The sequence below is a fragment of the Pogona vitticeps genome, chromosome 4 (genome assembly GCF_051106095.1).
Source record: "Pogona vitticeps strain Pit_001003342236 chromosome 4, PviZW2.1, whole genome shotgun sequence".
Classification (NCBI taxonomy): Eukaryota; Metazoa; Chordata; class Lepidosauria; order Squamata; family Agamidae; genus Pogona; species Pogona vitticeps.
In genome coordinates, this window is record NC_135786.1 from 100,795,895 (window position 1) to 100,810,099 (window position 14,205).

General features: G+C 38.4%; 1 protein-coding gene across 9 annotated transcripts in view; it reads left to right on the forward strand.

The window, feature by feature from the left end:
* The window catches only part of NTNG1 (netrin G1), a 314,667-nt gene that overhangs the window by 250,840 nt on the left and 49,622 nt on the right, over positions 1–14,205 (forward strand). For 2 of the 9 annotated variants that reach the window (XM_078391824.1, XM_020784658.3), the window contains exons 6-7: positions 5,412–5,477; positions 8,976–9,035. The exons of 5 other annotated variants lie outside the window; for them this stretch is intronic. In XM_078391824.1, coding sequence (XP_078247950.1) covers positions 5,412–5,477; positions 8,976–9,035 — 126 coding nt within the window. The remainder of the gene's footprint in view (positions 1–5,411; positions 5,478–8,975; positions 9,036–14,205) is intronic. 2 more of the 9 variants (XM_020784655.3, XM_020784659.3) reach the window with 1 other exon arrangement.

Genomic DNA, 14,205 nt, shown 5'->3' on the forward strand with positions numbered 1-14,205 from the left:
TGAGCAAGGGGTTGGACTCGATGGCCTTCTAGACCCCTTCCAACTTAATTATTCTATGATTCTATGACTCTTCTACTGCCATTCAATATATGGAAGAAGACCAGTTAAATCATACTTCAGTGCTGGCTGGCTGTACTTGAGGGCAGGTGGCTGCTTGGAGACACTAGACAAACTCTGTTGTACATATACAGCTCTGTCCTCCCCAAAACTTTCTGCCACTCCCTCCCACCTCCAAGATATGCCTCCTGAGGTTCTCACCTTACTCTGCCTACTCATTTGACTCCAAATAAAACTTCCAGCCAGTAAAGGCAACAGTATCAGACTGTTAAAACTGAGCAAGTGTGTGGTCTGATAACTTCCATGATAGAGATGTGTGAAACTTTATTGATGCTCACTTGAAATTTTTGGAGGAATTCTGTTGCATAAATATCATAAATTTTAAAAGCATGAACCTTTCACAAATATGTATAATCCCAGACCACTTATATAAACTATTCCTATACTTTTTAATGGTTCTCTCACTCTCACTTTTTTTAAAAAGAGATTTTTGAGTTCACAGGCTGCATTTTTGAATTCTGTGTCTTTCTCCTTACCTATCCCCCTGCAGCGATCTCAGAACTATTATGTTATTTTCCTGCTGCTCAGAAAAAGGGAGTTCTTAACAAATTGCACTAAATGAATGAGTGGCTATTATATGCCCTGGCTATTAAAGGATTCTGATTGAAGCCTGGTGAGAATGACTCATCTTTTCCAGTTACCTAAAGGCTTCACACGCAGCCTCCAGAAGAATCTCTAGGTGACTCAGAAGTTTTTTATCCCACAATTTAGGCATGAAATAAAATGACAAATGTGCAAAGGCTGGGTGATGTTCCTAGGGTATCCTGCCAAGAATGGGCAGAATACAAAAAGCTTAGTGTCTCAAATGAGGGAACATCTTTTTAGAGAAAAATCTAATAATTGAAACGGTGGTGTCACTGGGCTTTGAAAGAACTCAAGGCTGAGCTCAGTGGAAACAGAGCTTTAATCCCCTCATTCATCAGGCCATGTACTGGGAACAAAAAAAGGGGAAAAAGGAAAAGAAGTCTTTGTTCAGTGTGATGGGTATTTGTGGAAAGTACAAGGGAAAATGTGATCGACAACTTAAATGTCAAATGTAGCTAATATTGCAACTTCTGTGCATATCACTTCAAAAGTAAGCCCACAGTGGCTGCACTTCTAACCATACTTTCTAGCAGTCAGGGAAAATGTTGCATTTTCTGCATTTGATGATGATGATGTGCTGTGAAGTAAATTCTGACTTATGACAACTCTTCTCAGTGTTTTCTAGGTAGAAAATACTCAGAAGTGTTTTATCATAACCTTCCTCTGAGGGCACCCTGGATACTGTCGCCCAAGGCCACGCATACTGACTCTTCTAGGAAACACCCTGGGGAATCGAACTGCCAACCTCTGGCTCCACAGCAAGATACCTAAACCACTGAGTTATCCAGGCAGCTATCTAGAATTTTATTGCCATACCCAGACGGCAACATATCCTATTTTTGCTTTATGGAGAGCAAATTCCATTAGACTTAGTTGGTATACTTCTGAGTGAACACAGACTGCTGCAATAACTGACCACATCATTTTTAATCTTCTACAGCAGTGGTCCCCTACCTTGGGTCTCCGGATGTTCTTGGACTTCAACTCCCAGAAATCCTGGCCAGCAGAGGTGGTGGTGAAGACTTCTGGGAGTTGTAGTCCAAGAACATCTGGAGGCCCAAGGTTGGGGACCACTGTTCTAGTGGACCCACTGGCAGAAAGATTGACAAAGATAGTTTGCTGCCTGAGGCAGAGCAGCAAATGGGACTCACCCCCCCACACACACACTCCCAAGGTCAAAATAGATAGTACCCACAGGCAGTCACTTGAAACAGGAAACCTCAAAAACACATCTCCCTCTTCCTAGCAGGAAAAAAATAAAATGAAGCAAAAGCAAAAAAACATATAATCTACCTCCTGAAGTAGCTACCTCACTTTGCATAACAGTGGGTCCATCCCTGATAGTCTGTCTTTATTAGTCAACCCATTAAATGCAAATACAATTATGATGCCTCTTACCACAGCCTCACTTGCTTTGTTGTGGAGGTGAAGGTTTTGTTTTGAGATACTGAAGAAAGTGAAGGGCAAGTTACAGACTAACAGCAAAAGCTATTTCATTGTTAGAATCAAAGGCAATCTTTAATATTTTTGTTTACAATTTTATTATACTAATGTATCAGAATCAAAACAGCTTTGAAAAATAAAGGCCCCACTTACAAAATCTGCTTGTAGTGAGCAAAACTGGGCCATCTTTAACTAACCAGCTTTCTATTCAAACCACATAGCTTGTGGTCCCAAATATGACATTATGTCTTCCTGGGTGAGTAGGTATTCTTCCATGACCGTGATTTGTAAATACAAAGAAAATTCAGTATTGTTCACCCTGAATAGACTGTACAGAATCTTTGTAAAATATAAGGGCCAAACTACCTATGATGCTATAGATTTTATTAAGATCTACGGCACAGTCTTTTAAAAACTGTAGTGCTGAACATTGGTTGATTTCAGTGTGACTGTGGCAGACAGGGAATAAAGAGTTGAATTTTCCATCTCAAAAGTATATGACAGTTTGGCTTAGGGGAAAACAACTCCCATTAAGACTGCTTCCTTCCAAAGTCTAGGTTAAGATATGTTTAAAATCCTTACGTAGTTGCTAACAATGCATTAAAAGTTACTTCAATTTATCTCTAAAATTTCTCAATTGATTTCCAATAGGTGTATTTGCATCAGCCATATGTTTTTGCAGGTAATACAGCATACAGAATCTCAGGAAATAAAGCTCTGACACTGAGTCAGAAAAAAAATTACATCTGCTGTGAGATATATCAGATACAAAGCACAACTATGTAAAGTTAACATATTAATGCTGGAATTTTATTGCTTTGTGTAAGGAAGATAGTGTAACTTCCTTTATTTCTTCGCTAGCAGTTAACAAGTTTCCACTATAATTCTGTAGTGTGTGTCAAGCCAGCAGGCTTGCATACCATGAAGAACCCCAGCAGCAAATTAATTGTCAGTTAGTAGCAGTGAAATGTTATTATGCTTGCCTTCTGCATGTGTAACAAAGCAATGGGATTTCAACTTAATTTTAAAAGAAGTCAGTGGGATTTTGAGCACCATCTGAACAGAAATATTAAATTCTGGATTAACAAAGAAGCAGTGATTTTCGGGATGTGTGAGATGCCCAGTGTGAGTTAATAGATAGAATTATGGACTGGGATTCAGGAAGCCTGAGTTTGAATCTCCACTCAGTCATGTAAACTTATTTACAGTATATTTGGCATATCTTGAAAGCCCTTTTATGGTCACTATAAATCAGTTGCTCCTTGAAAGCACATAACGACAAGGAAGTGTGCAAGGTTGGTTGCAATGAAAATAACAGAAGACTGAAATCCTGTTCAGCACCACCCACGTGGACAGCTCAACTAGGATTCTAATGCAGGGTCTCCTATTTCTAACTCCACAAATAGAGATCACCATTTAAGTACCTGGGACTTCAACTTACACAAGGATATATTCAAAACCACCTTGCACAAGCAAGAAAAAAAACCAAACCCTTCACACAACATTCCATTGCATGAACAGTGCAACTGAACTATCACCCAGCCAAAGAGGTAGCACCTTAAAAACGTACACATTTTATTTGGAAAATGCAGCCTGTTTCTGATGCTTGAATCTGATGAAGTGGACTGAAATTCATAAATATTTATGCAGATAGATTCTGTGCACACTGACATTCACTTGGGGACAGATTTCTGCCAACCACCATAGAGGTATGTATAGAAGCACATATAATAGTAAGTTAGTGTGTCCTGTTGTGGAAATGTCAGCATGGCTAAAACACAACCAATGCAAAATTAAATACATGTACACTATTTTTTTTTCAACAGCCCAAGGGTAACAGTACCCCAGGGTGGTGGAGAACGCTACACCCAGCCTCACAAAATTACCCAGTAACCCGCTGCTTCCCAATGTCTAAGCAATGCGCATTTAGGGTGTGACTATGGGAGAAATATGGCTTAATCCACTGTGATTCACCCTCAGGGAGATCCTGTTTCCCTGGGCCCTCCAGATTGGCTGGAGTCAGGAGAGGCAGAAAGTTCAAACAACAGGAGCTGTTTTAATAGGGTGCTAATAAGTGCTGATCGGCCGTTTCCACCTCACTGTTGATCTCATAAGTGCTCTAGCAAAGTCTCTTCCAATGCTGAGATCAAACAGGAAGGGAGAGCTGATGCCTCTGCAAGGGCCTCTTTGCTTCAGATGAGGCAATCCCACTGGCAGAAAGCAGACAAAAACTACGTCAAATTAATCAGAATAAGTTTAAAGCAGCCCTGGGGGCAAAAAAAAGAGGCAGCTTCTCACTCATAAAATATGATACCACAATGAGCTTCCACACACTTAGGTTTACATCATGTAGTCACCAGGATTTAATTCAGATTCATCAGTACCCAACTGGATGTAAATGACAGGGTAAGTGGCCAATGTAGTCACCCCTTAGACCAGATCTGATAACATTCATCGGAGACCAATGAGCAATTAAGGCAGATCTCTGTGCCTTTAAATTTGGTTTTTCTGGGCCCCACCCCTATGCAATATGTATCTGAACAAGACGGGTGTTTCGTATGTTAACAAAGATGATTGTGCAAATCTAAGTCATCTCAGGAGTTGACAGGAAATTTGAAAGAAATGGATAGATTCAAGATCAAATTGTAAAAAGTTAAGTCTTTAAAAGGCTTTTGTAATTATTATTTTCTTCCTCATACATCACAGAATGACTAGCAATGTTTTCAGTGTTATCAATGTCACTTTCCCTCAGTTTGGGGCCTTCACATGCATGTCTTGCTAAGTATATTCACTCATGTAACTGAATCTCACAATATCATACCATGTGTATAACCAGTGAACTGCAGGTGATCCTGAGCAATAGTCACATGTGATCTTAAGCACCCATTTGTTTTCCCCAAACAGTATTCTTTGGAGAAGAAGGAGACAGTTCTGCTCTGTAGAAGCTATAGAATGGGGGAGAATCAGATAATCAGAGTTCATTCCTCCTTACACATTAGATTATTACTGTTCAGTGATAAGAGAAAATGTGATACACAGGGAGACACAATATGTAAATGTCCGTCCAGTGTTTTGGGAATCATCAATTGCTTGTTCTTGTTTAATGTGACAGTGATGTATTGTTCACGTTTGTCATAAACAAAGTCCACTAATGGATGTTTGTGCTTTATGTTTTTCTCCATACACATCTGTTTAGAAACAAAACAAAACAAAAATCGATCACCAGATGTAAATAACAAATCCTGATTTTTCCCTGACATATGCAGCTCCTCCAAAGTTTGATAGGATATGGCCGAATATATCTTCCCTTGGGGTTTCTAACCCAAATCAAGGTAGGATTCTGTAAAATTCTTACAGATCTATAAAGTATAACTGCTTTCAGAGAGTCTCAGATGATGGCTTAAAGGACCAAAAAAAAAAAAAAATCCTCTCTTGGGACAGAAAAAGAAGTATACTGTTCAAAACAAACGACTGAGAATTATTATCATAAAAATGAATCTTGCATGAAAAGGCTTTATATAACATGTACAGATCTTCCTCACCAGAGTTATAAGCACTTTTGTAGCTTAAACTGAATATGAGTCCCTAGAGAAGACTGGAATTGTATAGACATCGGGCTTTGCATGATAACTAAGTTTTGATTTTGGACTTTTAAGAGTTTCTGAGTGCCAGCAATTCCCTTTGTCTCAATCAAATCATTTCTTAATGTCTCTCTTTTCTGCTTTGTTTTCTTAATTGAAATGAATTTTATTTTAGTTGGTATTCAGAGCTGAGGTTGCAGTGATACAGACTAATATGGATGGATGGAAAACCATCTTCATAGGGAATTTCTTTGAACAATACAGCATTTTCAACAACAACAACAAAGTCTTATTCTCTTTCCCACCCTGCTTCTATCATTTTTTCCCCATCCTCCAGGAGGTCAGGTCACATTGCAGGATGTTTCCCATATTCTCTCTCTCTCTCTCTCTCTCTCTCTCTCTCTCTCTCTCTCTCTCTCTCTCTCTCTCTCTGTGTGTGTGTGTGTGTGTGTGTGTGTGTGTGTGTGTGTGTGTGTGTGTGTGTGTGTGTGTGTGTGTGTGTGCGCATGCTTAAAGCTTTACATTTCTTCCACCACTGACAGCAGACTTCCTCTCTGAAATCCCTAGTGGACTACTTCCACATCTAAATTCCAATGACATTCACACAGAGAATTTATTGACAGACTATGGCATGATTATTATTTCTGAAAGAAGTGGAGTGGGTTTAAAATGGAAAACAAGATGAGTATGAGTGTGTGTATTAAAATGCTAGGATTTCAGAGTTAGCATTTGTGCAAATCTATTAGCTGGCCAGTCTAGTCGGCATCATGTAAACCTGTTCATAATTTGACATGGAATCCTCTCATTTTTCCTACTTTTAAAGCAAACAGTATGGGTCTACAGCTTGCTATCTTTATACACAGGATGTTCCTTTTAAACTCTGATGAATACAGATGGAGGAGGAAATGAGCATAAGAGGATCCAGGAAATAGCTTCTAAACGAAACAAAATGTATTAGCAATTTGTTGAAGAGGAAGACTGGAAAGGCTGCAGCCTTAGCCCTTGATCATAGTGATGCAATTGAGACTGCCCTAGATACATACATTACTAACCATTAGAAATATCTTAATCATGAGTTCCAGGTTATATTTCATAGGTTCCTTTATAGGTTCCTTGAAGAGCACAGAGAAACAGGCAGAAGCATACTTGCAGGACCCCCTTTGTGGGTACTAGTACTCCAAGATCAACTCCAGAGCTTAGTGCAAAAGGAATTTGTACAAAGTACTACAACTAGAAAGAGTTCACAATCCCTGAACACATTCCATGTCTGGTTCTCCAATATTTAAGCAGTCCGATGCAGGACAGGTCAAAGTTCACTGCTTCTATATATAAACAGCGGGAAACAGAATTCCTTCTTTGTATATTGCAGATTCCAGAGATTTACTGGTAGATTCAGATCTACGTTTTGCTCACCGTAAGTATGTCGTACCATTGCCCTCCAGGAAGATTGGTACTGAATTCTAAAACACATTAATTTATTGCATACAAGCAGCTGATAGCTGATGATACCAGATGAAATAAGACTCACACAGCATTTTAGGCAGATTTTATTGGTGAACAAATGAATGGCAAAGAATCTTAAACATGACCGCCCAGTGAATACTGAGGAAACTAGAGTTGAGCTTTATTGTCATTACAAAAGAGGTTGAGCATCACGTAAATGTCATAATGTAGAATAATAACAAGCTGGCCGTATTTGTACATGGAACAGACAGGATATTAAAACATATGCTCAGCTAGGTCCCCTCATATGAATTACCAAACAGTTTGGTTCTATTGAAAACATTATTACTACATTGTAATGAAAACAATGTTGATATTCCTTGACTGTGCTCAGTTCTTAAGAAACATCAGAATACACAGTAACACAAAAAAAGTTGAGTCTTGCTGGACATTAAGGAGCAGAACGTCCAGTTCCTGAATTTTAATTAATAAATAAAAGATTTATTTTATTTATTTATTTGTTTGATTTATATCCCACCCATCTGGTATATTCTACCACTCTGGGTGGTTAAATTTAAAAAATATGCCACTGCTTAACATGGTTAACAGTGCAAAGTAGAAATTATTTCCCATCATGAAACAGATCCTCTAGAGCTCATTGTTCGAATGTAGCAACACATGATTGATTTTATTGGCTATCATGCTTTAGGCAAGCTGTGAAGTTCAAACTTTCTATGATGTGGCATAGTCCAAATACAAACCAAGGAGAATACCATGGAACAAGTCCACATAATCTATGAAGAATTTCACACCCAAGTGTCACTGATGTACCAGATATTGTGTACACTTTCACACACACCCCATCATGTATACACATTAAATTTTGTTAAATTCTATAACAATGTTTCAATTTATTTTAAACCTCTTTGTGGATGAGAATTTCATACATAGGATGGGCTGGAAATATATAAATAAATATGTAAAGAAACATATATCATCATTCATTTTTATCCTCCCACCTTTAGTTCTGTAATAGTCTGCCAAAAAGTGTGTGTGTGTGTGTGTGTGTGTGTGTGTGTGTGTGTGTGTGTGTGTGTGTGTGTGTGTGTGTGTGTGTGTGAGAGAGAGAGAGAGAGAGAGAGAGAGAGAGAGAGAGAGAGAGAGAGAGAGAGAGAGAGAGAGATTCTTCAAGACTGCCATAAATTCAGTCAGTCAATCAGATGGGCTGTCAGCATAAGTAATTTTACTCCAGTTTCTTGCCAAGCCAGCATTTTGTAGATTGAAACTATAAATGGTAAATCCTTGTCAATTCTTCTTTTAACAGAAAGTGCCATTAGTTAAGTGCAGTGTACTAGAGATCCTACCTTTAAAATGTTGCACTAGACCAACAAGCATCCTCCTTAAATGTTATTGAAGGAGCAATATTGTGTTACTTTCCAAATTACTATTTAATACAGTATATTAAAAATATAGCTACACGTTGTGGTCATTCCTTAGCTATCAAATGGTCTCAAGAATATAGCCTGTTGAAGAGCTTTTATATTGCTTTTCAGTAGAGTATCTCAAAGCCTTGTTTCATATTGCTTATAAATGTTCTTTACTACTTGTGTGCCTTGATTACATAGAAGTATAATTATTTGCCATTATTGCTTCTGGAGAGATGCTTTGTCATAGCAACTTAAAGTATACTTTGGGCAATAAAAATGTTGACAAAGACCCCATAATGTACATTTTAAATACTCTTTTAAAAGAGTGTTCAAAACCTGGTTTGTTTCAGTGCATAACCTTTCAAATACTTTCTTTCAGTTGCTCCAAATTTAGCTATGTCTACTGTTTCTTCTGTTCAAGTTGCCATTCCCAAGAGAGGTAGGCATTCTTGCATTCATACAGTGATTCCCTAGCATTTGTCCTGTGTTGTGTAAAAGATTGCACTGTATGAATCCAGAATAACTGTGGTGTGTGCCTAGGATTATCCCATCAGTGAGAGATGCATAAACACACACACAATCACACACAAATGGATATTGCTAGGGACATGAGTTTAAAGGGAGTAAATCAATACAATTTCTAGACGGTATGTTTTAAAAATAAAAGAGCAGCCTCCAATCTTGTTTTTTACATGCTCCAAATTATGTTGCAACACTTAAAAAAAAGATTTTCAACATTTTAGGAATGTGATTGGCTTCATGTTATAAATGGGGAATTATCTCCCAGTAAAGTTATGGCAGATACGTCAGAGATGATAGATTTGGTATCTATGATTGTGTAGAACACCCCCCGCCCCCAATTTCTTTGCATTGTATTCATTGCACATGCACTGTATTTGAATGTTAGAATTTGCACTTATTGTTCCCTCTAGCATAACTTTTCGGTAACCAGTTTAGATACTGGCACAATCTGGCTCTCCTTCACAAAATACATTGGACTACATGGGTACAACATTCTTCTATAGATCCCACTCTTTTCAACGGGGCTTAAGTGGTATATGTAGCCCCCTTTTTGCCACTTTTCTCTAGCTATTTGAATATCTGGAATTCTTCAGATGTTGTCCCTGGACAACATCGTGCTGCCCCCACTACCAAATGGGTAAAAATTCTAGCTTTGAGCCTTCCCATGAATGATGTGCACTCATTGGATTCTATACACACTGGAATGATTTCAATATTTTACCAAAATAATGGAACAATACTGACACTTTGAAAGCATAGCACAGTTGCCTTGACAGCTCCCATACAGCCTGCACCAGCTGAGCATCTGCCATTCATAGATGGGAAAATATATTTGCCATTTGTTTATACATTTTTGCCTGAGTCTTTTTACCCGTTTAAGCATAAGAATGGAAAGTTGCTATGTGTATCTCTGTGTGCATGTGCATACACATACACATAGTATTGTCATCAAAATGTCTTTAGTTATGTAATGAGAATTGCCAAGCTGCACACAGGTTGATTAACCAAAAAACTGGCCTTCGTTTTGCCCCGGGGGGGTGGATAATGAAGTATATTGTGTGTCGCAAAACTGCAGAAAATTAGGACTAAAGCAGAAATGCTGACTTGATAGTGAAACTAAAGTTTTTTTTCCTAGTTTTTATTATACAGGGAGAAAGGTGAGATGTGTGCATGAAAAGGAGATGGTGGGTCAACATATTTTTAATTGTTGTAGAATAATGCTAATGTAGTTTAAATATTGAAATATTTTAGAACAGCAGAGATTTAGCAGAGAGAACACTTCAAAGCCCTAATTCTGCTGCTTCATTCAACTTCTCCAGAAGAGGAAAACAATCGTATTGCAAGAGACTTATTATACCTGCTATCAGATGTGGCCCTGTGGAGAATAGTAGCCATCTTTGGCCTTCAGAAGCAGATAGAGTGGACTGAAGGGTTCTCTCTGAGAATTAAGGAGACATGGAGCTGGTGGGCTGGAGGCACTGCACAATATTGACATCTCTGAGGCTCAGATTGCGTAACTGCTCTTAGGGCTGACCTTCCCATTAGGCAGAGTGAGGTGGTATCTTCAGGTAGCAAACTATGAACAACCATAGGGGTTTAAAACTTGGTGTACTGAGGTGTCACAACTAAGAATGAAACATTCCAATAGTTTCTCCCCACTCAAGATTTTTTTAAAAAGATTTGTGCCTTTTTGCTTTTTTTTTTTTGAGAAAAAAATCAGTGAAGTGTTTTTATCAGGAAAAAAAAAACTTGAGCTTTGTCTATGAGCCTTGTGCTTTGTTCAAAATAAGGGGGGATTCTCTTTTTATATACAATGCAACATTTTTCTCTTTAAAACAGCTTTTTCCCATCAATGTCCCTGGTGTGGAAAATCACTTAAATTCAGTAGTAACTCACAGCTAGAGTAGGCCAATTGAATCAATGGAACTTACAAAGAAGTTGACTAACCAAATCCCTATTGATTCACTGGATCTACTCTGTTTGTGATGAATAAATTATAAATTATAGAATAGCAATAAAAGACCAGTGAATAAAATGAATTTCAGGGCAAAATTGAAAGGGGGTAAGTATTCCACACATTGATAGAAAAGGTAACGTTGATTTTGTTCACAACCACAGCTGTGTTGTTAAGTGACGTGCCTGGTTGTCTAGGCAATGGTGGGGCACTGTTTGAATCAGAAGGGGCAACAAAATGGGATAGCTAGCATTATAAATCTGCACCTTGCAGAGGTTATTGGAATAATTTTGCATCATATTTGCAAATGAGCCATAAAATCATGGGGGAGAGGAAGGATCACTCTATTTACTTTCTTTTCCACATTGGTTTCTCATGCATTTAATTGTTCATCTGTTTCATCCCATTTTCTGTAATTAACTTTTTTTTTACCTCATACACACTTCCCCTATAAAGTATGTATTTTTGTTTACAGTTTTGTATGCAATTTGTATTTTGTGCACAATTTCCATTAAAATGTGCATTTTGTTTGCAGGTTCCCTAATATACACCTTTTTCCTATGAATTGTTTGAGCCTTGTATTTCATTGCAAAATTTAGAGTAGTCCAAACAGTAACTTTGTCTGATCCACATGAATTAGGCCAGTTTCCCTCGAAATGGGAATTAAATTCACACACCCCATCTCTAAATGTTACATGGATAAAGGTTCTATGAAGTCTATATTCTAAGAGATCAAGAGTGTGTGTATGCATCCGTGAAATTTGACTAAATAATAAAAACGTTGCCCTGTGTAAAGATAAGTCATGAAACATACTCTGATCTACTAAATGTCCAAAATATGAAGCCAATTCATTTTATCCATTCCCAGCTTGGTCTTCTATTATTGTAGCTGGTCAGAACACAATCATATCCTCATTACATTTGTTTTTAAACAATCTCTTTATTACTAATAGCTCAAAGTGGCATCATTTCTCTGACACACACACCCCATTCCTGGCAGAGACATAATCCTCAAATCCTTGACATCCAGTTTCACTAACACAGTGTTGCAGGCCAACAGTCATACAGGAAACTCTCTGATGTTACAGGTCTGCTGTTGCAGGAAGGTCAAAAACTTCCAGTTCACATGGGAGGGACACAAAAAGTGGCCACTTCCAAAAAACAATCTTTTTTTTTCAACAACTGGGAGAACACAACCATGGCAACAAGCAGGTTATCGGCTCTTCTTGCATATCCAGACTATATTGATTGTTGCTTCCATTCCATACAAGGCAGCAACACCTGAGACTTTTTCAGAGGGAAAAATATCTAATCAACTGAGAAAGATTTTAAAAATTGCCTGAGGAGAGTTAGTTGATCCTAGGGAGGAAGCTGGAGGTTCTGATGGAGAATTTACATGGGTTGTATTCAACCCGCGATCCAGATATTTGCTATGCATGCACTAAGGTAATTTCAGAAGTAGTTCTAGAGCACAGGATGGCAAAAAGCAGTCTGCTAGATATTGGGCTGAAGTGCTTGTTAATCACCAAGAGTGAATGGTGGAAGTGCCACATATTGTAGAGACAGTTCCAGCTTTTAACAACATCTTCACTGTGTCTTTCATGCCTTCCAAGCCCTACCTTCACAGGGTTCCTTAGGAGCTTCTCCTCAGCTGCTAAGAAACTCTGTGAAGCTACCTATGGGTCCCTACCTGCTGCTGCCATAGTGCAAAAGGCGGCATTGGGTTTCAACTGCCAGGACTGTATCCCAAGTGACCCGTACACGTGGCCTGTAATGTTGTTTCTTCACATTTTCTTTCAAGTATTTCCAGCTTTTGCATTTCAGTATACATTCTTACTAATCGGTTTAGTGAACTATCCCTGCAATATGTGCATTCTTGTTGCTGTAGTGAAGTAAATGTTCTCATATTATTGCAATCAATATAAGAACGCACGTGTACCTGCTTCTGTGGGGTGTGTTTTCTGTTGCCTATAGCCAAACACAGCTCTTCTATTTTGGGATGTGACATTCTGAGCCAAAGAGCCAAATCCCACCATAGTGGTTTATATTTTTAGATCCTGTGAGTTTTGGTGGGAGACCAACTTTTATGTCAAACGTGCTCCACAGAGAGGCAGTATCACTGAAGACAACAGGACTCAACTTCTCGTTGAACATGCATAAGACTGCTTTGTACATCTCTCACTTTGATATCAGTAGAACCTGATCTTGTGCTCTTGCCAGGATTGCACCCAATATGCTCATTATTTTGATGACATAGTCCCAATAGTAGCATATCTATATGTCATTTTCTTCCCTGTTTATGAATTTACATTTTTGTACCTTTTTCTCACATGAGCGGAGGTTGTAGAATTTCATGTGGTGTTTGTCACGTATGATGCCTCTATAAGGATATTCTGGATGTTGAAAATATACTACCTCTTTTTTATTTTTAAAGAACATCTTTTAATTACCTCCTAATTTAAAATTATGAAACAGATTGTTGCTAGTTGGCAAAGCAGTGGAAATGATTTGTAATATGGCTTTTGCATTTGCCCAACAGGATTTAGTGTGGGCTTAGCATGAATCGTGCCAGAATGACAGGAAATCCTTAAACTGCATTCCATTGCACTGTATAGCAAAATGCAGACTCCATGGGTGTGGGGGCAATGACAGCCTAGGTGTATGTTCTGGATTTCTTTTGGATCATAAACAGCTTTTCTGTATTCTATCTTGGACCATGTATTGTGACCTTTAAGGGCTCTGGGACCTAATAGCTGTTCCACAGGTATAACTTCCTCCAACACAGCATTGCAGTGAGGGAAGGGATAACACCTACTCACCTGTCATTTATTTGGGTGGGGGGTTTCTTAAAGGTTCAGAAATTCTGTTCCAGATAAAGTACAGTAGCTGTAGAGCTACTGTGGGAACCTTTGCTGCAACAAATGAACCAAAAAAAACATGTGTCATTTATCCTTTAAGAAATAGTGCAATCAGTTCCAGAACTAGTTCAATGCTATCCATTTAGGTACTTGATCTTCTGTTAGGAGGACTTCCATCTTGTCTCTCTTTATTGGCCCTCATCCAGTACATAAATAGGAAGGCTTGGTATAGTCCAAATATGTGTGAATAAGCTGAATGTCCTGCATGTACAGAA